This window comes from Pristis pectinata, chromosome 4 (genome assembly GCF_009764475.1).
Source record: "Pristis pectinata isolate sPriPec2 chromosome 4, sPriPec2.1.pri, whole genome shotgun sequence".
Classification (NCBI taxonomy): Eukaryota; Metazoa; Chordata; class Chondrichthyes; order Rhinopristiformes; family Pristidae; genus Pristis; species Pristis pectinata.
The window spans coordinates 88257077-88283056 of record NC_067408.1 but is presented as its reverse complement, the minus strand read 5'-3'; the positions used below and the strand labels follow the sequence as shown (position 1 = coordinate 88283056).

At 39.8% G+C, this 25980-nt stretch overlaps 1 protein-coding gene across 1 annotated transcript in view; it reads left to right on the top strand.

Moving 5' to 3' along the window:
- Positions 1-778: 778 nt before the first annotated feature.
- caska (calcium/calmodulin-dependent serine protein kinase a) overlaps positions 779-25980 on the top strand; it is a 234084-nt gene continuing 208882 nt past the window's right edge. Inside the window, 1 exon segment of the mRNA XM_052013430.1 lies at positions 779-1383. Coding sequence (XP_051869390.1) covers positions 1325-1383 — 59 coding nt within the window. The 5' untranslated portion in view covers positions 779-1324.

The window sequence follows — 25980 nt, the reverse complement described above, 5'->3', positions numbered from 1 at the left end:
TGCACAAGAAGAGAATAGAAATGTTTCAGCTATGAGGAGAGAGGGAGAAGGTTGGGTTTGTATTCTTTAGAGCAGAGAAGACTGAGGGGGGACCTGGTGGATGGAAACAAAATTATGAGGGGTGAAGATAGAGTGGATAGTGGGAAGTCTTTCACTTTAGTAGTGATGTATATAACCAGATTGTATGGGTTTAAGGAGTCAGAGATTAAGACAGGATTTGAGATAGAATTTAACCCAGAATATGGTTGAAATGTGGAACACACTGACTGAGAGGATGGTGGAGGTGGGTACTCTCACAATATTTAATGAGTATTTAGATGTGCACTTGAAACATCATAGTTGGGAAGCAGGAACAGTATAGGTAGGTACTTGATGGCCTGCGTGAACACGTTGGGCCGAAGGGTCTGTTTCTGTGCTGTCTCACTCTATAACTCTAATTTGTGGTTCAATGTCAAATTTCTTTTGCCAAGGATCATAAGAAACATCTCAGTAATATAAGGATGCTATATATTTTTTTACTTGGAGCTGCACCATGTAACGCCCCTAAACTATTTAATTTTCAGAAATATAATTCCGATGATGACAAACAACCACGTACTCAGGGCAGGTAGAGTAAGAATCCCGGTTAACGCATGCGTACTATTGGTCCCCGAAGGGTAGGTCTGCCACTGAGACGCATGCGCATTGACGATCCGTGAAGGGCAGGTCTCCACTGCGACGCCTGCGCAAAGGTACCTCTGTCTGTTAGGTTCGTGCTGACGCATCCAGAGTGCGGCCAGCGAGTGAGCGAGCGGTGATTGGTGGGTTCCGGTTCGACGAAGCACCGCCGCCGACTGGATCTTCATCGCTGCCGCCGCCGCCGCCGACTGAGTGCGGAGTTCAAGTGAGCGGCATACCGAAAGGGGGCGGGCCAACATCGCAGCGCACGGCGGGGGCAAGTGGTGAAATGGTCTAAATAACGGCGGGTGTGCAATATAAAAAAGCCCTTGCCTCCATGCAAATAATTCCTGGGGCTCGGCCTGGGCTTCGAGGGAGCAGCAGCATCCCGAGACGAGGAGCCTTGGACTGTGGATTATCAGGGTTTTAAACCAGTGAGAAAGAGAAGGTGGGGTCGTGAGAAGGATAGCGGAGCCCATCAGCCTGCTCTATTCGGCTGTTTCAGTATAAATTGGCTTCATCGGCGGCGGCTGAAATTTTTCATTGTTTCCTATGTGTTGAATCCTTCAACTGATCTACACGGGAACAGTTCTATTAATTTCCCCGATTGAAGAGTTTTTAACTTTGAATTTTCATTCTTAAATTTTCTGATTTTTAATTATCGACCATGGCCGACGACGACGTCCTGTTTGAAGATGTGTATGAGCTGTGTGAAGTGATTGGCAAGTAAGTGTCTTTTAAACGTAGATTAAAGTAGAAATAAAACTGCACTTAGAAAATGATGTCTTGGGTTATGGTTTCATTCGTGGATTTACAAGACAGGCCTCCGTCTGCTTCCAATGGATTACTGGGCAAAACCGATTTATTTTTTACATGTCCACTAAAACAATTCTGAATTGAATTTAAATAGAATATATAAGCTTTGCATCCAGAAACAAATCATGTTTATTTTTGAACGATTTTTAATGTGGTGGACCTGGCGATGTAGACGTTTATATTTACTTTTTCAAAAACTGAAATTAAGAACGAATTGTAAAACTGAAAACGCTGCAATGACTCGATGTAGTCTTTTGCATCTGAATGATACTGTGCTTTCTTGTGAAGGAGTGGTTCATCAAATTAATTTTCTCAAATAATAAGAATAATCTCTCGGATAAGCTAGAGATTTGTACTGTTATCTTCTGCATTAATATGCGACGTTATAATGTGATTCAAAAAGCGCATTGTTTTGATAGCTTTAAATGGACCATACCATTTTCATAAACCGAATTTAAGATTACTCTTCCTTGTCAGGACAGAAAAGGCACTAGTGAAGTAGTTGTCGTAATACAATTCGGTTATATTATACTACCATACCTTTAATGCATCAGCAAACTTTTAATTGTTTCAATTATTTATTCAAGCTGATAATGCCTTTCAGGATGGCTCCAACTGTTTATATTCTCGATCATGGAGTTTGTGTATTTACTACCACAAATACATCGTTTGGATCTCATTCACTTTTTTATTTAGAGCTTTCTGGAGAAATATTTACTTTTAATTATGTCGCAATTGGTTTCTATTTTCATTGGCTTCTTATGGGACATGTTTACACTACTGTTGGGGAGTATGCTTTTCAGTAATTGAAAATAAAGTTAGTTATCATTTTTTATCTTGAAACATGTCTTTTCAGGCATTTTTATTTGATTTGTTTGGGGATTTAGTTTCTTGAAAATAACCTGTGAAAATTTTCTGGTCCAAGCTATTTGTACTGAAGGCTCCCAAAGCAGTGATCAATTATCCAAATACCATGAAAGTTTTTAAAAATACCTGTTAGGTATTTTAGACTTTGTTTAAATCTATTTGAAACATAAATAACACATTCAGTTACTATAACATTGAAGGGTGATTCTTGTATGTAATTTCAATAGATGTTGCATTACAATCTTTCTATCTAAATTTTACCGTAAAATATGTGGCAATAGATTTTTGATTTGTGCTTTTAGTTCTTGAAGTGTGGTGTGACTTCCTTATGAAAACACACTTCTGTATATTTGAGAGGGTACCATTATAAAGATGTACATATCTTTGTTATGGTCATGTCTTGACAAGTGGTAATGATAACTGGAATATTTTTGTGTTCCTGTGAAATGACAAAAAGAGACTTGCATTTAAATAGTGTCTTTTAACTTTGTATCATTAAAATTTGAGCAATAAAATACTGTTATAATGTCCACAGCCAAATGCAGTTTCCTATATATAAACAACTAAACATCTCCTCCATCAATTTCCTACTTATTGTACAATAGAATAAAGGCATGATTACAGCACAAGAGGGCCATTTAGCTCATCGTGTAGCAATCACAGTTACTGCAAAGTGTTTGCTTTATAATTTTTGTGCTGTCAATCGTTATGTAAATTGGGTTTAAATGTGAGTGCATTAATCAGTTTTGTAGTTTGATTTAGGTACAAGTATGGATGGTGTTTGGGTTGACTTCTGTAGCCTTGTTTCAACCTCCTAAGCAAAGTCTGCAATGTATAAACTTCAGTATCTTGCACTTCCTTCATCTCAGCATTGGTAACCACACTTTGAGCAGTGTAAGCCCTAAGTTCTGATGTTCCCTCCATGAACCTTTTTTTTTGCATCACCAACACTCTCTCTCTCTAATCTTGGCACTCTCTTTTAAAAACTTACCTCTTTGATCATTATTTGTCATGTATCCTAATGTTTACATTTTGTTTTGCCCAGTATCTGGTTATTTCTAAATATTTTCTTGAGACATTTTAAGCCAGTTATATAAATGAAAGTTGTTTAAGAATTACTTGTTAATTCTCTACGTTAAGCCTTTGAAAGAAGCTTTGAGCATTTTCAATTAGCTTTTCCACAAGAAAAATCAATTGGTCAGCTTGTTTAATAACTAGAATATGTTTATAGAGTTACAGGTGCATAACCTACAATCATTGAAGGGAAAATTGAATACTGTGGGGAAAGTGTAGGTATGCAGGGAATGATGATATAATTAGGTTAAATGGTCTTCATCAGAATTTGTTCTCTTATGTCAACCAGAATAACTACTGATGTGATTTTTTTTTTAATGTGTATTTCATTGTAATGAGCTTGCTTCTTTAAGTTTCTTTGCAACTCCATTTTCATTGTACCCCATATAAAATGTTAAAATTTTGTTGACATTTTGCCCTTCCAGCAGATTGGCTTGACACTCATAACAAGCAGTGATGTTAAACTTCAGGGAATCCTTCTATATTGTAATTGTAAACTGTATGCACATAAAATAACATACTATTTCTGTTCTTTCACCACCATTGCACTTTAAAATGTATGGTCGATAATCAGATCTTTCTATTGCTTTTCTTTCTTTAAAGTGAATGATAGTTTTTTTTTAAGCCTTGGTTGTAATGCTGACAGAGCTCTGAAAATATCTATTGACACATGATTTGCTGAATTGCATAGAGTTGACTTCTGGATTTAGAGTGAACTTCAGAAGACACACTCAAATGGGTGACGGCTTGGCTGCTAATCTAAAGGTTAAAGGATATAGCAGAAAGGGGAGACAAAGATGGATACCAATAGATGAGGTGGAAAGAAAAGCCATAAGTGGAGCTGGTCTGGCATTGTCTAGATTGACAAAGGTAGTTAATGGAAGAGGAGGATGGTGTAGTCGGTATAGCAAAGACTGAAGAAAGATTTGAGGTGGACTACAAAGGATAGTGCACTACACTTGCAGAGTTGATAATTTATGGCCTTGGTAGATGGAATTGATAGATGGCCCTGCAATTTTGTGCGAGTCCTTTGGCACTAAATTGCAGTGGCTTCTGCACGAGGCAAGATGTCAAGAATTTGGGAGACAGCTATGCATTCAGGAGCCTTGGAGAAGAAGTGGAAATTTGGGTTTGTAATGGTAGTTTATAAGGTCAGAAAAATCAGTAGACTTCTTGGACATGATTTATAAGGAACTAGGGATATCACTGAAGAAGGCAAAAGTTGTATGGTGTCAGTTGGATTGCTGGACAAGAAGGGATATTGATTGTTAGCAGTTTAGTGGGAAAAATACATTAGATAACAATATGTGGTGATAGATGGAGTTGGCAGTGCAACCCAAGCACTTGAACAGATCTTGATTTTAATGAAACCTATCTTTGTACTTGTTGGTGTAGGCAGTTGTGGAAAAATTATAAGAAAGTGATTGAAAGGGGAAAAGAATGGGTTTACCCTTGTTCACTGGAATAGTTCTGGAGTGATGGTTTTTCAGAGGGGAGAGGGGCCATTGGAGCTTAATTTGGTTGAACTATGTCTGCTGTTAAATTGCTAAACTATTTTTCTGGACACAATCAAATCTGCAATCCTTGAATTTGAGAAATGAAGACTAGTCATAGCAGGAAAAATGACCAGTTTGTGGGAAAGTAAGTTTATTTTTGAAATAGAGGACCAAGGTATCAAGGTCACAGGATGAATTGATCGACCAAATAATCACCTGCATAGGTATCATGGCAGATAGATGCCTATTATAATTCAGAGGTTGCGTATTGGGGAGGTTTAAAACAACTGCTATAATGACTTGAGACAGGTTGCGGTTGAAAGAGAATGTGGATGGTGGAAATGAGGATACAATATAGTCAGTGGTTGAGACCATAAATGTAGAAATGACAAGTTTGCTGGGGTGGAACTGAGCTTGTGTGGAGGAGGAGATGGAGGGTGGATGGACAGGAGTGAAATAAGAGCGCAAGCAGAATTGTGGTCATATTTGAAATATAGCAAATGGGGAATTATTCATTGAATGGTGGATATCTTGATATGACACAGGTGGAGTGAGAGAGAATGGAAAATTTTAAAGGTGAGGCTTGAGGGTGGGACAACAGATCTTCAGGGAAGGAGCATCATCTGAGGAGAAAGGAATAGGTATACTTTCACCTTGAAGTCACCAATCCTGAAACAAATATTGATGCTTTTAGAGCAAAGTTTATATTTGGAAGCAGGGAAGGGAGATATGTCATGCTGTCTAATTAGAAAGCAGCAAACATTTTTGCACCAAACAGTATTGTTCTATGCCAGGTCAGCTCATGGGTTGTGGGACCTCCAATGTGCTACATGATGATTAGCATAAAGCCCTCACTTGGCAATTGAGCAATTTGTGGATTGTGGAAGGTGAGATGTTCACTGGTTAGCTGCTTTTCTATTAGATAGTTTTGTCTATGAGTCAGACCTGTTGCATATTTTCAGTGGTGGAGGGATTATGTAGAAAAACAGATTCCATTAATGAAAATAACATCTGGAAAGACTGAACAGTGCATGACAGGATTTAATTTTGAGTGAAATACATCATTATAGATTAGTTTTAAATTTGTTGTTGGTATTGCACTTACCTCTGCAAATCTCATTTCAGAGACTTGAGCACAAAAACCTAAGTTGAGGTACTGTTGGAAAAGGAGTTAAAATTTCAGAAGCAAGTGGAATACCAACAACACATTTAAAATTGTAATACTTAAGTGGATCTGAAAGGTCTTATAACAGTATTTTGAAGTAGGTAAAAGAGGGAAATGGCCATTGTTTCAGCCAAAATTTATTTAAAAACAGGTATATATGAGCCCTGAAAGAATCGTATCTTTCAGCCTTCATCCCAGATTCTTCCATCACCAACCCAGATTCTTCCAAGGTCCTGTTCCATATTCATATTGGAAGGAGGTGGTATTGTGGTCTGGAGGGAATGAGCAGTAACACTAGAACATCCTTGTAAATCTATTCTCCACCTGCACTAGTGCTATCACATCCTTTTCTATAGAATAGTGACCAGAAATGTACACTATACTTCGTGGTCTAAATAACATTTTATCTAGTTCTGTTTGCTCTTGTATTCTTTGCCTTGGCCAATAAGGGTAATGTCCTGGATGCCACCTTGACTATCTAATTTACCTATATTTCAGTGTATTTCCACACCAAAATCTGTCAGTTTCTCTACATTTATCATTTATTCCCTTCCCCAAATGCATTATCTCACTTCTTTGGATTGAACTCCATTTCCCTTTTTTGTCCATCTAAACTCTTGTGATGTCTTGCTGCAACCTGAAGCTTCCTTACTATCAACTGCAATGGCAATTTAGTATCATCGGTACGCATCTTAATCATAGCTGATATATCAAGTCATTTAAGAATTTAAAAGCAAGTGGGGGCCATGTGGTCCCTTGAGATTGCTCCACCTTTCAATAATGTCACAGCTGATCTGATTGGCCTCTGTTCCGCTTTCCTTCCTTTACTCATAACCATTCCCGATTTGATCCAAAATCTGTCTGCCTTGGCCTTGAATGATTCAGTTTCAATTCTAATGGTTCAATTCCCCTCTCTGGGACAAAGAATTCAAAGCTTTGAAGACCCCCTGAGAGAAGAAATTCCTCGTTATCTCCGTCTTAAATGGGTGACCCCTTTTTCTGCATTTATGGTTCCTTATTCCACCTTGTCAGGCTCCTTCATCATCTTTTGTTTCAATAAAATCACCTTTCATTCTTCCAAACTACAGCCAGCTTAGTCCTCAGGGCTATAAGACAACCTCCGCATCCTGCGAATTAACCCACTGAACCTTTTCTGAACTGCTTCCAATGTAAATGTATATCTCAATAAAATGGCCAGAACTGTATTTGGTACTCCTAGTGGTCTTGCAATGCCCTGTGCAATTACAGCAAAACTACTCTACTTTTATATTACTTCCCCTTGGCAATAAAGGCCAACATTCTATTTGACTTCCTAATTATTTGTTGCACCTGTATGGTAACTTTGTTTCATGAATGATGGCACCCAGATCTCTGTTCAACAGCATCCTGTAGTCTCACTCCATTTAAACAATATTCTGTTTCTGTTTTTTTCCACCAAAGTGGGTAACCTCATTTCTGCATGATACACTCCATCTGCCAAACTTTTACCCTCTGGCTTAACCTACCTATATCCTTTTTCAGGCTGTGTCCTCTCACATTTTGCTGTGGTCAGCCAGTTTGGCTATAATACACTCGTTTTGTAAATATAAGTCATTAATGCAGATTAGATGTAGTTGAGGTTCCAGCACTGATCCCTGTGGCATCCCCACTAGTATCTATTTTCTAACTCAGTTTTTTTTTATATAGGCAATCCTTTATCATGCTTGCATTAACTTCAATGCCTTGAGTTCTTTTTGAGCAGTAACATTTTATCTGGCAACTTATCAGCTGCTTTCTGGAAATTTAAATACACATTGTTTCCATTTTCTCCTCCCTGCTCGTTACAAGCTCAACAAATTGTAATAAATTTTTCAAACGTGACCTCCCGATTGCAAAATCATTGGCTATACTTGATCATATTATAACTTTCCAGAAGTCCTGCTACTTCCTTGTTAAAGGATTCCAGTATTGTCCCAATGATGATAGAAAGCAGAAAACTAGTCTATATCCCTCCTTTCTTGAATGGGGATATTATATGCGCAGTTTTCCAACCTCTTGGACTTTACAGAATCTAGTGAATCTTGAAGCATCATAATCCGTGAGTCCTGTATTTCTGCAGCCACTTCTTTTAAAACCCCAGGACGCAGGTCATTGTCTAATTACCAATTTACCAATGTATCAAAGATTATGGGCAGCACTTGTCATTAAAAATACCCATTGATTTCTCCACTGAGCTAGCTTTTGAAACAGCTTGCCTCTTTCTGTTGCATCCCATCAGCAGATTGATCTGGAAAGTAAAAGCTATGTGGGGCTTTGTCAAATGTTGGGCTTAAACCCACATGGACAATATCAAATGTGTTACCCTCATTGAAACTCGATGCAATTCTGAATTCTTATTTCTTATTGGGTGATACGAACATATTATGTACAGACTTGCCCAGAATTATTTCTATTTGTTGGATGTAGGTATTGTTGGCAAGAGCAGCCTTTATTACCATTCTTTTAGTGATCTGGAAGGTGGTGGTGATCCACCTCCTTGAACCTCTGAAGTCTACAGTGCATTTCAAGAATTGCACCCAACAATAATGAAGGAATTGCAAATATATTTACATGTCAGGATTCTGTGCAGCTTGTGGGAAAACCTGTTGATTATGATATTTCCTTGTATCTCCTGCCCTTCTACCTTGAAGATAGAGGTTGTGGGTTTGGGAGGTGTTGGAGTAATTGTATTGCATTTACCATAAACAGTAGCCAATGATCAGTGGAGGTGGAGGGAATAAATGTCGAGGGTGGTGGAATGAGGTGCCAGTCATTGGGCTGCTTTGTCCTGGGTGCTGCCAAGCTTCTTGGGTATTATTGAGTCTGTACTCATCCAGGCAAATGAAAAGTATTTTATCCCTATTCTTGGCTGGAGAGCTCAATTCTGTCCTCTTAAAGGAGTGGTATTTCAGTATCTAGTCCAGTTAAGTTTCTGGTCAATCGCCATCCTCAGGATGTTGTTGCTTGGAAGCTTAGCAAAGCTAACATCATTGAATGTCAAAGATAAATGGTTAAATTATCTCTTGTCAATAATAGCCATTGCCTGGCATTTGTGTGGGATGGATATTACATGCAACCACTGCACTATGGCTGATTGGGTAATGGAAGTTTGATTTGTGAATTCTGCAAGAGCACTACCCAAAAAATTTAAGATACAGAATAAAATTTGCTCTTGCAGGAATTTACATGGAGTGGGGGGGAAGAGTATATAATTACAATTTTTAAAATTTTTTTTATTTCAACTCATGTTTTTTTGACACATGCACAGAAGGTGTGGATTATGGACCATTTTCTAGAAACACAACCCCCAGCCCTGTAATGTGGGAGTCGCCTGTATATTTCATTTATTAGCCCATACCTGACTGTTGTCTAGGTTTTTGCTACATGCAGGCATGGGCTGCTTCCTTTTACAAGGAGTTGTGAAACATCATGCAATTATCAGTGAACAAACTCCTGACCCCTCCTGTTTAAAAAAAACCTTCTGTAGAAGGCAGCCATTGATGAAGCAGCTGAAGGTGTTTGGGCTAAGAACACTGCATGGTCTTTGGGCTGAAATAATTGAACTCCAATAACTACAATCATGTTTCTATGTACTAGGAGTGACTCCAGCAAGATTTGTTCATATGCTTCCTTGTCGTCAAGAATAGTCATTTGTTTTTTTTTATTGAGCTCTTCTCCATGTTTGGACTGAGGCAGTAGGCCTGGGGTCAAGTGATTCTGGTGAGACCCAAAATGTGCATCAGTCTGCAACTTATTGGTTATTAAGTGCCTCTTTCCACCTCGGCTAACAGCAATTTTTATTGTTTTAATCCTGAGTACAACAATGAATCTGTAATTGGCCAGATTGGACTTGTTCATTTTGTGTTCAGGCTATAACCTGTGCAGTTTTCCACACTATTGAGTAGATACCAGTATTAAAACTATACTGGAACATCTTGGCTAGTGGCAAGGCTAGTTATAGAGTACAAGTTGTCAGCATTGAATCAGATCAGCTGATTGATGGCCCTCTGGTCCAAGATTGGTTTCTGAGTTGGTGAGGACCTCAAAGCTGAGAATTTTTATACTGAAGGGTGCACATCTATGTCTTTAGCCTGCATGTACTGGGTTTTACTGTGGTGAAGCATGGGAATGTTCTTGGAGCTATTTCCTCCGACTAACTGATTGTCCTCTACCCTTTGTGGTCAAATGTGGTAGGACTACAGGGCTCTCAGCTGATCGATTTGGTTGTAGAATTTCTTGGGTCTGACTGTTAATGCTGATTTTGCTTATCATGAATATGCTGCATTTGCATGTTGAAACTTGGCCAGAGAGGCAATTCAGTTTTAGGTTTGCCTGGTTATTCTTATAATCCCTTTTGCCTGCTTCATTGAACCAGGTTTTGTCTCCTGGCTTAATTGTGTTTGTAGAATGAGATACATGGCAGTCCACGAGGTTACAGATTGTGGTGGTATTTATGGATGTCCAGTTCTGAGCTACCAGGACAGTTTCAAATGTGAAAACAAATTGTTGGAAAAACCTGAGCAGGTCAAACAGCACCTGGTGGAGGTAAAGGAATGATCAACATTTCAGTTGAAGACCCTGTGTTAGGGCTGAGAACATCGAGTGAAAAGAGCCAGTATATTGCAGTGAGAGGGAGGGGTGAGACAGAGGCTGATAGGTGGAAACAAAGGTGGGGGGAAAATTAGGTAGATGGAACCAGGTGGGGGAGGGTGGAGATTGAGCTTGTAGGTGACAGGTGAAACTGGATAAAGGACAGATGATGGGCAGATGGGACCAGGCGAAGAAGGGGATAGGAAGGTTGAGAGGAACCCAGCTGGATAGTATGTGGGTGATGTGCAGAAAGTTAATGAGTCTAAGTAATGGAGGGAAAATGGTGATGGAACTGAGGGGGAACCCGGGTGGTCTGGTGGGAGTGGGAAAGGAGCAGTAAGTGTGGGTTACCTGAAACCAGAAAAGTCAGTGCTTAGAACATTGGGTTGTAGGCTACTCAAGTAGAATATGAGATGTTGTTCTAGTTTGCCTTTGGCTTTCCAGTATTAGTGGAGAATTTCTGACACTTTCTTCCTTTTCAGGACGTCCTTTCTGCATCACCGGAGACAAACTATCTGATGCTGTCTACTATAAATCTGTGGACTCCCACAGCTATCTTGTCATTGCCTCCCCCCACCCTGTCTCCTGTAAGGATGCCATCCCTTTCTTTCAGTTTCTCCATGTCTGCTGCTGCATCTATTCTCAAGATGAGGCTTTCCACTCAACTCCTGAAATGTCTTCCTCCTCCAGGTAATGTGGCTTCCCCTCTGCTGTAGTTGTTGGAGCTCTGATGCATTTCCTGCACCTTCTGCAGCCCCCCCCCCCGACAGAAAAGAGAGTTCCCCTGTTCCTCTCCTTCCACCCCACTAGTGTCTGCATCCAATATACCAAACTTCACTTGTGCCAGCTCCAACAGGATCCCACTACCAGTCACCTTTTCCACCCCCCCCCCCCCCCACCCCCCCCCCCACTCTGCTTTCCATGGGGACCGCTCTCTCCTTGACTTCCTGGTCCACTCATCCCTTCACACTCATCTCCTCGCACTTTCCCCTGCACCTGTAGGAGGTGCAACACTTATCCCTACACCACCTCACTCACCACCATCCAGGGACCTAAACTGCTCTTCCAGCTGATGCAGAGATACATGTGCATCTTCTCTGACCTGGTCTATTGCACTTGGCTCATAATATGGCCTCCCCTACATTGGCGAGATCACATGTGGATGAGGTGACCACTTTGCAGAGCACCTGTACTCTGTCCATAATGGCCATCTTTAACATATGGTTGCATGCCATTTCAACTCTTCCCCTTCCCATACTGACCTGTTTATCCTCAGCCTTTTGTGCTGCCATGGTAAGGTCAAATGCAAACTAGAAGAACAAAGCCTCGTGTTCTGCTTAGCTAGCCTGTAGCCTAATGGCCTGTGCATTGAATTTTCCAGTTTCAGTTAACCCACACCTATTGTGTTCCTTTCCCATTCCTACCAGTCCCCCCAGGGTTTCTTTCCCTTTTGTTCACCTTTTCCATTCCTTACACACATCCACCCAGTTACCTACTTACTACCCTCCCCTACCTGATCCCATCAGCCACTTAGCTATCCACCTGAGTCTCTTCTCCCTGGTTCACCTTCCCTTCCCCCTCCCCCTCTTCACTCCATCTGCCCACTGTCCCTCCCTGCCTTCACCACCATTTGTTTTCACCTACCAGCCTCTGTCTTACCCCTCGGTCTCAATTCTACATACTGACTTCCCTCTACACTCTCAGCCCTGATGCAGGGCCTCAACCTGAACCGTTGGCCGTCCCTTTGCCTCCACAGATGCTGCTTGACCTGCTGAGTTCTTCCAACACTTCACTTTTTTTGTTTCAGATTTAAGCATCTGCAGTTGCATGTGTCTCTTGTTTCAGATATATCCCATTTAGCATGACGGTAATAGACAACATGGAGCTATGAAATTTTAACTTTTCCTTTATAAAGTGTGATAGCCACTCCTACCAATAATAATAATATTTGGATCCCAGTTGTTTTCAATTTGTATTAATGACTGACAGTGTTGCAGTTACTTTTGGTATCAGATTTTATTGTCTTTGGTCCTTCAGGATCAACAGTGACTCTCATCTGCTCTGGGGCAAGGGTGCCTGACAGGGCTGCTGGGTGGTAGCTGTGAGCTGCTATACTCCTGCCATTATCTGGGCTTTTGTGTTCCTGATGCGTGAACTTGAGGCTCTCAATACCATCCTGAATGCCCCCTCTCCACTTTAAGCGCCCCAAGGCCAGAATTCCCAAGAATCGGTGGGGATGTTGCATGTTTGCTAAAAAGGCTGTGAGCACATCCTGAATCTCTTGCTCTATCTGCCTGATGATACCTTCCTGTTGCACAGCTTGGAATAGTGTCTGATTTGGGAGTTGTGTGGCAGGTACATGAATGACATGGCCTGCTCAACAATGTCTAGTAACTATAATTAGGACCACTGATAAGAGCAGTAGAGTTAGAAAATAATGGGAGTGACTTGTGGAAAGATATAAATTGGTTCCAACTAAATAGCCACGCACAACACAGATCTTCCTCTTAGGCAGTCCCTCAAAGTCAAGAATGACTTCTTCCTCTCCAGTGCTTTGTATTGTGAAATAAAAATGGAAAATGCTGGAAAAACTTGGCAGGCCAGGCAGCATCTATGGAATGAGAAATGGTTAACATTTCAGATTAAAGACACTTCATCAGAATTAGATTCTGAAGTGGCTGATGAGGCCAATGTAGAATCCATATACTCTGTCACAAGTTATGCACAAGGTACTTGAAGGAGCAGGTGGTTGGGTACTATGGGAAATGCTACAATCTTTTGTTTCACTGGTCTGCTGTGTGCTCCTGAAAGGCACTTGTTCCCATTGCCATCCCAGATGTTCCTCTCCATTTTGATTGGTGACAGGCCAGGGATTCTCACAAATCAGTGATAGTTTTGCAGTTTGTTTCAAGGAGGCTGTGAGAACAACCCTGAATCATTTCCTCTATCCTCTTAGCAGTTCCTTGCTGTGATGGAGCTTACAGCAGTGTGTCTGTTTCAGGTTTCTGATGTCAGGCATGCATATGATATGGCCTGCCTGTTGCAGCCTACTGATACTACTTGGGGCTTTGATGCTGTGGATGTCAGCATGGGGGAACATGCTGAGATTGGTTCACTTATCCTGCCAGGAAGGCTTTGCAGTGACAGCATTAGTGGTACCTCTCTGGTACTTTGAGGTGCCTGCTGCAGATTATGCATGCCTCTGAAGCATATAGGAGGGTGGGATCAGTTGCCTGCTTGATCTTCAGATGTATTTTTTCATAGATGAGCAAAGGCTGTGCTGGCATATTGGAAGCAATGACGGATTTTGTCACTAATGTCTGCTTTTGCTGAGAGGTGGCCCAACTTTTCTGACGCCTTGGCCTTCATTGTTGGGGGCCAGTCTGATGTAGTGGGGACTGGTTGGTGGAAATCTTTGCTGAAGTGTAAGACTTGTTTTCTTTCACACTTCAGTGAATCAGTCAACAATGTCTTGTAGCTTGGCCTCTGAATGTGCACAGATGCAAAGGACAACTGCGTAGTGCCCCTTGATGACCTGGAATTGAAATGACCTTGCTTCTGGAGTGGTGGCAATGGAACACAACATAGTTGCAGCCTATTTGGGTCATCAAATCAGTGCTGATTTTTCCTAGTGCAATCACATTCTCACATTCCCCAAACCAAACTTAATATTCAAAATATGCATAATTTCCAACCAATGTATAAAATTTTATTGTAAGTGCAGAAAGAATAATAAAATACAATGCAACTCTGATAACCCAGCTGCTCATTACCTTGGTACTGGACTGGCAGAATTTCTGAACTACTAGGTAGTAAAGGTAGGAGATTCAAATACTACAAAACAAACTGCAGCATAAATATATATTTAGAACCAATTTTTTTCAATCTCCTTTTGAAGAGTGATAAATCCTTCAAATAATCTGTGAAGGAAAGTGACGTCAACAGAAAGATCGAATGTTCCAAATACGGTATTGTGCCACCACATGGATGTGTGATGTTCCATGTTTTTCCTTTGTTGGTGTTTAGGATATCTTGGTTTTCATAAAATAGCACTAGCAAACTTAGTTGAATGAATAAAACCTACTCCTGCTTTTATGGTTTACTGGCTTTGGTTGTAGAACTAGCCACTTAAGGGTTGTCATTTAAGTAACCAGATTTCTGCATCATTTAAATAGTTGGAAATCAGATTGAATTTGGTGGCAATCATACATTTCAGTAACACTAAGTTTCTTGGGACTATCTGATTTGGCCATTTCTGATACATGCTTAAAATTGGAATGTGCAATAGGCTATTGCCTTTGCGGCTAACATTTTGTTAGTATTAAAGTATCATTAGCAAGGTTCATAACTGATGGAAAATGATTACAGCAGCAATTCTAAGTTCACTAGAAGTTATGCACCATCCAATTTGAACTTGAATTGGGTTTTATTTTGTCTGTCAGTCAGTTTTCTAGAATTTCCCTGCCTGAACCAATGGGGCAAGCATCATCTGAAGGATTATGTTGATCTAAGATGAATGCTCACCAATGTCATTGTACGAGGGAAACCAAATTAGTAAGAAGAATGGAGAATAAAAATCCATACTTTTTGTGGAGAAGTGCCAATCAATGGGAACTGCCTGCCAAATATTTTAATGTCATGACTCTTCCTGAAATTAACTTGTTCATAGAAACTTATGGCAGAGAAGGAAGTCAATTGGCCCATTGTGCCAATGTCATCCAAAAATGGACTGTAGATTAATCTCACTTTCAGATGTTAGTCCATGGATTGCAGATTTTTGCTCTTCAAGGGCTCATCTGGGTATTCATTTTAAATGTGGTGAGGGCTTCTGTCTCCACCACCCCCAGCTGAATGAATTTTTTTCTCTCCTCCCCTCAGATCCTTCCACAAATTAACATCAATCTGTGCTCACTAGTTATTGAAGTTTCTGTTTAGGGGAATGGGTCCTCTTGCCTTGTTGAGGCCTTTCGTAATGTTTATATACTTTAGTTAAATCTCCCCTCTTTTTCTATTGTCCCAAACAAAAGGATCCCACCTAAACAATTAATCTTCGCCAGAATTATATTTGCAATGTTCTCCTAAGTCTCCTCTGTACCGTCTCTGTTATCACATGCTTCCTGTTGTGTGGTGATCAGAACTGTAGAGTGCTCCTGCTGTGGCCTACCTAATGATTTATACAATTCTAGCATGACCCCCTCCCCCTTGCATTTTAAGTCCAGTCCAATAAACACAAGTATTGCATGTACCTTCTCAACCATTTTTACTTGCCTGTCCTGCTGTCTTCAGGATTTATGGATGTGCATGTCGAGATCCTTCTGTTCCTTTGCACTTGCTATACCCGAACATTCAATTAATTTGTTTATCCTCCCTGAATGCATTGCTTTACCTTTTTCTCTAGATTGAATTTTGCATTCACCTACCAGTCCATTGACATCCTTCACCTACCAGTCCATTGACATCCTTGCATAGCATAGAACTTTCTTCCATCAACCACATTGCAGCAACTTGATTGTAGCCCCTCTGTTTAATTCCAAGTCATTTATATACACCATGAATGGCTGGTGCTGTGCTCTGCAGAATCCCCAAAACAACAAATTCCATTCGTTATAATTCCTCTCTATTATCCTTTGCTTTCAATTGAGCCAATTTTTAATCCAACATCTACTATCCATAGGCTTTTAACCTTGATCAATTGGAGACTTCATCAAATACTTTGTTAAAATTTATGTATACTATACTGAGTTCTGTCCCCATCAATCAACACTCCCTGTTACCTCAAAATTTAATTCAATTAGTCAGGCATAATCTTCCCTTACCAAATCCCTGCCGACTATCCTTAATTAATCTGTTCCTCTATAAATGCTGGGTTTTGCCATCCATTTTTTTTCGGCAATTTGCCCATTACTAATGTTGACCTGGCTGGTTTGTCACTTGGTCAATCTAATTCTTTCCTTTTTTAAAAAAAGAAGTGGTATATAGTTATTTTGATTTAAGCAGCGATACTGCTTTGTTCTGGGAAGTCAATAGGAATGAAATTCGGCTCCGGAGTGCCATTCTTTTGGGCAGCACAGACTGCCGATAGAAATAGTACTACACAAAATTATGGGCAAGTTGTGCCATATGCCATATTGCTAAGAGCATTAATGTTCATGCAGTGAATGTCTGCCAGAAGTAGTCAAAGCAGACAAAACATTCATGTCAATCAGCATGCAATGCAAATTGACATCAGCAGTGCCATTTTGGAGCTAAGCAATTGAACTAACACCAGCTCTTAACTTCACATGGCTGAATTGTGAAGTCAGCAACTGGAAGGACCCCATTGATGTTGTTTAAAGGAATCATTGGGCACTTAGAGATTAGTTGCTAGTAATTTACTTTTGGTATTGTTATTATACTAGATGATTAGTGTTTTCTGTAATTTCAAATTGCAAGGTGTAGCAAGTTTTACGGGACTTTTTTGTCTGAGGTTTCTACTCAAACCAGCTGCTCTAGGCATCAATGTGCTAAGAATATTCCTCTTCCAAAACCAAGAGACTGAGCAAAGGCCACACACAACAGAGCACATTGCTGAAGGGGGAAAGAGGTAAAAAGAGCTGCTAGCAAGAGATCAAATTCTCCCCAGGTACTCTGGAAACAATTCTTCCACTTCTTAGTGAAGAGCAATATGTGAGACACCTGCACTTCAATATGGATATCCTCGTCTGCTGGAAATCTGCCACCCATTCCAGTGCAGCACCCTACTTTCCATGGCTATCAAGGTGACTGTGGCACCTTGAATTTTTACACTTATTACTCCATCCTGGCTGAAGATGGAAATATTTACAGTAGCAATTTGCTGCAGCTGACGACAATTTTACCATCATTATCCAGCTGGTCTGTGAGCATAGACAGTGTATTATCTGGCTCCATCCCCAGCTTCTGGCGACCAGCACAATTCTGATGTTCTCTGGTGGTTTGTCTTTGAGCTATTAGTGTAAGCTATTGGCTGGTTACTGGGTGATGAAGATTATTTGTTGTTGACATACCACATACACAGACAGTACCTTGTATAGCAGGTTTATTGGCATTCTGAAGTGTTGGTTCTGCTGCCTCAACTTCCCTGGAGGAATCGTAGTGGTCTGTTGCATTTTGCACAGTCTTGAGACCAAGAGGTGATTGCAGTGAGCAAGAGCATTAGAAGGAAAAAGGAGGCAACATATGCATGTCTGTTCTGCACCGACTGTCCTAGAAGATCTCATCTAAATGTAACACCAGCACCATAGCCCTATTCCTTATGTGGTCACAGTCCCACAACCTCACTCCTCTCTGTCACCGACCATCAAAGCATCTGCTTGGCCATGCTGTAAAAATAGAATCCCTCACAAAATAGTCATTCCAAAAGCAAATTTATAAATGAAATTATGGCATATTCAAAAGTAATTGTGTTTAAGTACATATGTGAGAATAGAGTTGGCCACAACTTTAAAGTTAGGAAAGATGGGACTCAGCAATATGCTAAACCCTATGCCAAGTTTGTTCTGGGCTCCATGCTACTTGCCATTGAAAGAGACTCTCTAGCAACACTAGAATAACCTTGACAAGGGCCAACTTAATGGTGTCCAACTGGCTGCTCTTTTGGGCAGATACAAGTGTGCATCTCCTTCTCTGGTTAACTTTGCTTGCTCCAACTCTGTGGCACTTTGTCTCATGAGGGAACTGTGCCACTTGGTGTTGTAAAATCCATTTCTTTGACTTGGAAGCCAGATTACTAGCCATGAGTGTGTTCAAATTGAATTGTGAATGTGATGCTTGTATATGTGAAAGTGCTTTGAAATATAGAAATATTAGTATGAGACTGGCTGATATTTGTTTAATTATGGCAATGTAGTGAATCGACCAGTTTTTTTTGCCATTTGTGCAATTGATTGGCTATTTCATTTGTAATTATATTTGCTGATTATGGCCACTTGTGCAAAAGAATCGCTCTTGAAGATGTGTATATGAGTCTCCAGTGTTTGTTTCCTGGTATTGACTTTGCAAAGCTGTTTGCTCCTATTACCTTCTGAATATGTGCCTGGTTGGCCATTCTAAACATGCAGACAAAGACTATTCTCCTACTTTCCATCTCCTACAACTTTTGTGGAAACTCTTGAAATCCTTGAAGACCACTTTGTCCCATGTTGTCCTCCCCCAAGCACCCTTTACACTTCCACCAAGTTGCTGTGTCAAATTAAACAGGTGTGAGTTAGGTGTGATATCGGCTCCCTAATGAGGCATCTTTGCTTTCATAAAATCCTAGAAGTTTACCACAGCCTATGTCCATGGCAGCCAAAAAGCATTTATTGAACATTAATACCACTTTTGAGCTCCCAATTGGTAGCCTCATAAATTATATCAGGTGCTCATCCTCATTTATAAATGTAATGAGATTTCTGACTCAGCCTTCTTTCGTGGCAGTTCAGTTCCATTCTCCTGCTACTTTTTGGATGAAAACTTTAAACTTGCTTTTAATTTTTGTGTTACCTGAATCAATTGTTCCAAATTATGACCTATCTGGTTAGGAAAGTAACCCCTTCCTATTCACTTTATCAATGCCTTTAACCATAAACATCTCAATTAAAATCTCTTCTCAGCCTCTTCACGTTGGTGTAACCAATTTTCATAAATATCCTCAAATTTTCTGCAAGGCATCATATCCTTCCTTTAACCTAACCAGCAATTACACAATAAAAATTTTTTGAAAATTCCAGCTGCTGGAAATCTGAAATAAAAAGTGAAGATGCTAGAAACATTCAGTAGGTCAAGCAGCAAATGTGGAGATTCTACTATGAGCATGGTCTCACTCCTTGTGTTATATGCCTTGGCCAGTAAAGGAGTATCCTGAATGCCTCCTTAAACACTTTTTTTTTCTTCTTCTTCTTTGCTCTTTTATCTTTGTGAATCTGTGAACATGACTCATAGGTTCCTGTGCTTCTCTACACTTCTAAGTATCCTACATTTTCATTGTGCATTCCTTTCACTTCATTTGCAAATTCTGTCGTCTTCCCCCTCCCCCCCCCCCCCACCGCCACCAGAAGACAGTCCGCAGAGATTTTTGTACAGTTTGTAACTTCCTTCCTCACTTTCAACCATACATCAGTTCTTATATCATTTGTACACAACTTAATCATTGCCACTTAGCTTTCAGTCAAAGTCACAGATATATACCATAACAAAGCAAAGAGGCTGAGAACTGAGCCCTGCACTGGCAGAATACAATCTTGCAGGTGCTAACACTCGGCTTGTACGTTGCCCTTTCCTTCCTGCCGCTGAGTCAGTTTTGAATCCAATGTCATTTTCTCTTGGATTCTGTCTGTCATGTGGAAATTTGCTTAATGCCGTCCAAAAAACCATATAGACTATGTCAAATTCTTTCAATATCACCTCAAAATTCAATCATGTTAATCTGGCACTGCTCTTCCTTAATGAATTCATGTTGACTGCCCTTATTTGATCCATGCCTTTCTAAAAGATTTGAAGTTGTCCCTCAGAATTTTTATCAATAATTTTCTGATCACTAATATTAGGCTAACTGGCCTGTAATTACTTAGTCTATCCTGTCCCCTTTCAAATAATGATACCACATTAACAACCTTCAATTTTTCTGCCATTTCATTCATAACCATAAAGAATTGGGAAATGATGGTCATAATCCTTGCTGTTTCTCCCTAGTTTTTTTTAAACACCATGGGGCATCCTGATAATTTTAAAAAGATGTAAAATGATAAATCCTTCCTCCCCTCCCTCTCTCTGTTGCCATATCTAACATTTCATACAATTTCTGCCACAGTTTTCAGGGACTTATTTTATGTTTGTCATGAAATGATGGGAACAAAATGTCAATGTCTTGATTATAACGCTGCATTTATAAATGTACTAATAGCCTAGGTTCCTGTGCCCCTTTACACTTCTCAGTATCTTACATTTTCATTGTGCATTCCTCTCATTTCATTTGCAAATTTTCTGTCGTCTCTCTCCACCCCTCCGCTCACTCCCCATCATCACCACCACCAGAAAACAGTCCATAGAGATTTTTGTACAGTTTATACAGACTGTTTGTGGACTATCAAGGAGAGCTATAGTTTCCATACTTAAAATACTGTTAGGAGAATTAAACCTGAAATATTTGGAAAACTGGGTATACAAGAAAATTTTGAAAATGGCAGTAGGGCTATGGGAAAACGGCATCCATAAATATGCCAATGCAAATCATTTACTTAGTACTAGTTGAATACTTATCCAATGCTTTGATCATGCAAATATCATTTAAGTGTATAACTCAAACTTCCATTCTGCGGTAGTCCATTTAGTTTTCCTGGCAAATGGATTGAGTTCACTTCGTGGCTATATTCCAAACCAAGAGTACTGGAATTTGTTCCATATCTTGATCATTGGATATCAAACAACTGTTAAGAGTAATTTCCAGCAATGGTGATTTTCCCTGTTTCCAAGGTTATAATTGATTATTTTGAACACTTGGAGAAGAAAAAATTATTGATGGTTCCTGATGTTTTGATTAGTCAAATTCAGAGCTTACACTTAATCAACTTAGATGAAACATCAGCGCCATTGTGACATTCCTGGAATTCTATGAAGTCTGTGTTCTGAAGGCTTGAGAATGGAAAATGGTTTCCTGATCAGATGGTGCAGTTTTAGCTTCAATCTTTGAGTGGCATGGTTGCATATTTCATCTGCTGTATCATCAACTGTCAGGTTGCTAAAAGTTCATGTTGCTCTTTTAAACCCATGCAGCAGTCCATTTTTGCTGTTTTGTATCCAGAGAGTGGTATTTATACAATATACTTTAAAACAGTTTTCTTCTAAATTTTGAGTGAAATCAAAATGGGCTTCCAAGTGTTTGTCCCTCTGTTTATAACAGGCTATTGTATTTGTCTCATTACTTCAAATATAAACTTAGGAACTGATGGGGGAAAAGTAGCACAATATAACTTCTATTCTGTGAGGAAGGTCTCTTCCATTTCAGTCAATCTCTCAGCACTAGAAGAAATTGTTTATAAACACAGAGCATGGTAGAATTACTTAATTTTATGTGGACATGTTACTTGTGCTACTTTCAGTTCAGAAGAATGTATTCACTGATCGTAATGTGGTCTCTGCATTGAAGAGACAAAACGGCGATTTGTGTGATCACTTTACTTAACCCCTCTTCAGGCGCCTAGTGTAACCCTGAACTCCCAGTTGAACATCCCATTAATTCTCCATCTTACTTCCAGCTTTTTCATCTGCCCTTGGCCTCCAGTTGTATTTCAGTGCCACACCGAACAGGATCTTGTCTTCCAATGAACCACATTAAAATGTTTGGACTCAATTTTGAAATCAATATTTTTATTTGAGAATTCCCATTACAACAGTACTTTGGTAATTTCAGGTAATTTTTCTGCTAATAATGCCATCTCCAGCTTGGTCTTTTTGATCCTGTTTTACACTAATGACTACCGACCAGTGGCTCTGACATCTACCATCATGAAGTACTTTGAGAGGCTGGTCATTGGCATGCATCAACTCCAGCCTCCCAGACAACCTCGACCCACTGCATTTTGCCTACTGCTGTAACAGGTCTACAGCAGATGCCATCTGCCTGACCATACACTCAGCTCTGGAGCATTTGGACAGTAAAGACACCTACGTTAGACTACAGCTCCGCCTTCAATACTGTAATTCCAAGCAAACTCATCACTAAACTCTGAGACCTGGGACTCAACACCTCCCTCTGCAACTGAATCCTTGACTTTCTGACCAATAGACTGCAATCAGTGAGGATAGACAGCAACACCTCCAGCACAATTATTCTCAACACTTGTGCCCCACAAGGCTGCGTCCTCAGCTCTCTACTCTACTCCCTACATACTCGTGACTGGGTGGCCAGATTTTACTCTAACTCCATCTACAAGTTTGCAGATGATACCACCGTAGAAGGCTGTAGCTCAAATAACAATGAGTCGGAGTACAGGAAGGAGATAGGGAGCTGAGTGACATGGTGTCATGACAACAACCTTTCCCTTAATGTCAACAAAACAAAAGAGCTGGTCATTGACTTCAGGAAAGGGGGTGGTGTATGTGCACCTGTCTACATCAACAGTGCTGAGGTCGAGAGGGTTGAGAGCTTCAAGTTCCTGGGAGTGAACATCACCAATAGCATGTCCTGTTCCAACCATGTAGACGCCACAGCCAAGAAAGCTCACCAGCACCTCTACTTCCTCAGGAGGCTAAAGAAATTTGGCATGTCCCCTTTGACACTCACCAACTTTTATCAATGCACCATAGAAAACGTCCTACCTGTATATGCATCACGGCTTGGTATGGCAACTGCACTGCCCAGGACCCCAAGAAACTGCAGAGAGTTGTGGACACAGCCCAGCGCATCACGGAAACCAGCCTCCTCTCCATGGACTCTGTCTTTACCTCTCACTGCCTTGGTGAAGCAGCCAGCATAATCAAAAGACCCCACCCACCCAGGTCATTCTCTCTTCTCTCCTCTCCAATCAGGCAGAAGATGCAGGAGCCTGAGGGCACATACCACCATGGTCAAGGACAGCTTCTATCCCACTCTGACTATTGAACAGTTCCCTTTTACAATGAGGTGGACCCTTGACCTCACAATCTTCCTTGTTGTGACCTTATTGTCTACCTGCAATGCACTTCCCTGCAGCTGTGACACTTTACCCTGTTATTGTTTTTACCTGTACTACCTCAATGCACTCTGTACTAACTCAGTGTATCTGCATTGTGTAATGTATTGATTTGTACGAACGGTATGCAAGGCAAGTTTTTCACTGTACCTCAGTACAAGTGATAATATAGCAATACCTTGTCTCTTTATGGGCTTTCCTTTTTGGGTATTGTCCCTTTTTGTCAGTAATCCATTCTGTTTTCTGCCCTGTCACAGGCCTTCCCTTTAATTCTTTCTTTGTTTCTCAGAGACACTTGATTCCTATTTTTTCCAGTATTAATGACATGTTCTTGACCTGAATTTGTTAACTCTCTTTCTGTCCACAGGCACTACCTTATCTAATCTGTTATTTCCTTGTGGGGGAGGGGGGAATTACATTTTCAGATTTCCAGTTTCTGCTATATTCTATTTTTATGACAAAATCACTATATTGCCTCTTAAGATACATTTCCCTATTTGCATAATCAGTAGAATATTGGAGCAAAATTAAATAAATGTATTTCCTTATTTGCTTTTCTTTTTCAAAGTGGTGCAAAATAAATGTTTAAAAAAAAGACAATATTATCCCCGAGGTGTTTTATTTTGCTTTTAGAGAATTGAGCTCTCTTGTAAAATTTAATACATAAGAGTTGTTTATTTCCATCTCAAACTCTAAAGGTGTACATCGCCTCTGACCTTCAGTGAGAAAACTGCAGTCGACACTTGTGTTTAGCTCCTTAAGTATTCAAGCAATTCACTTCCAGCAAGCAAATGCTGCATCATGCTTCAAGTAAAATATTTATTTAAGGTAGCACCAAAGTCTGATTTATCATTTCACATACCAAATGATATTGAATAGCTTCTGAAGTTATATTCCAAATCAAATCTTAAACCAAATGTTTTATTTCTGCCATGAACCTTGTATTAAAACATTGGATGGAGTGTGCCAATACTGCTTTTTTTAAGCTGGCTAAAGAAATTGGATCAGGGTTGTTAATGGATTTCCAGAGGTATTTTGTATATCAGTTTGACCAATTTTCAGGCAAAGTATCCAAGTTCTTTTCTCAGACTGAATGCCACTCAAAGTTTTAACAAGGTACAGCTGGAGTCTTTTGCATCATAGTTTTTTTTAATATTAATATGCTGTTTGAATTTAGTGTTCCTAATAAAAATCACTTGCTGCATTCAAGATCCCAAGGCTGCTCACACAACTATAAAGCGTGAATGTGCTGATCATATTGTTGAGTGCACAGCTATTATCAAACAATAAATTGGTATCTCCATTAACCTATCAAATCTGGCTGAATTTCTTTTGCGAAGCCACTGGAGCATCACATTCTAACTACTTGGTAAGTTAAGAATTTTCTTAAATTCTTTACTGAATTTACTAATAATTATTGTCATATTATGGCCTCTGGTTTTGTACTTGCCCATAAGTGGAAGCATCACAACCTGTGTGGCACTGCCAGTGTCACTTTCGTAACTATGTAGAAGTTCTATGTGCATACTGCAAATTTCCCAAATCTAATGCTGGGTAGTTCTATCTGCTGAATTGTTGCCAGTTTAAACCTGTCACAGTAACAGCAACCTCATTCATTTGAGTGGAGGAGAAGTATTGCAATAAAGTAGTGCAAGATAATTTGAATTTTTGATCTTGGTTGAATTAATATTAGTGCATTTGATTTGTTTAATGCTTTTTCCAATATTAATTTTATACTACCTTTTTTAAAATATAAAGTTGTTTTAATTTTTAACGATTTCTCAATGTCACAAACATTAAATCCCCAACTGCATGCTTAACTGGCTGTTAAAGCAATTCTGTAGCCAGGGCTTTCAGGTTACGTTATTAAAGACCTTGCCAGCCAGCCTGGAGCTGCCTTGCCAGAGAAGTTTGCACTTTGAGATGTGCTTCAGGTAAGAACAAATTTTAATGGACAGCCATCCTATTAGTGCAGTTTGCAAGTCTGTAGAAGGAAGATTTCTGTCATTCTGTACATCTATACAATTAAACTATTGCATAACTTTAGAATTTTCATCATTGTTGCCCTTTGGCAATGTACCCAACACAGTTTCTCTTGAACCCTTGGTTACATCAATAGTTTTACCTTGGCAGTATGACTTCGCACATTAGGCAAGTTTGTTATTGTAGGAAGCACAAGGCATTGTGTACTGGTGGCATTGGCACAATGTAAAAGCAACTTGGGTCTGTCTTTAAAAAAAAATGCAGATACCATTTCGATTGAGGTTGGTGTCCAGTCAATGCTAATTTTTGAGAGCAGCTTCTTTCAGGAAGAGGTTAAGGAAGAATATAGTTTATATGTTTGATTAAATGTCAGAATCCACCAAATTTTCACTTTTTGAAAAGCAAAAAAAACTGAGGGTGTTGAAAATCTGAAATTAAAAACAGAATACTAGAAACACTCAATGGGTCAGGCTGTATCTGTGGAGAGAGAAACAAAGAAAATGTTTTGGATAACCTTCATCAGAACTGTTCTCTGGAACACCATAGTCATCTTGGACATTCCTATATCTAATTTGCTGTTTTGAGCTGAACAAGGGAACAAACCATTGCCCCTTATTATAAGAATAGATACCATGTCTTTTGTCAA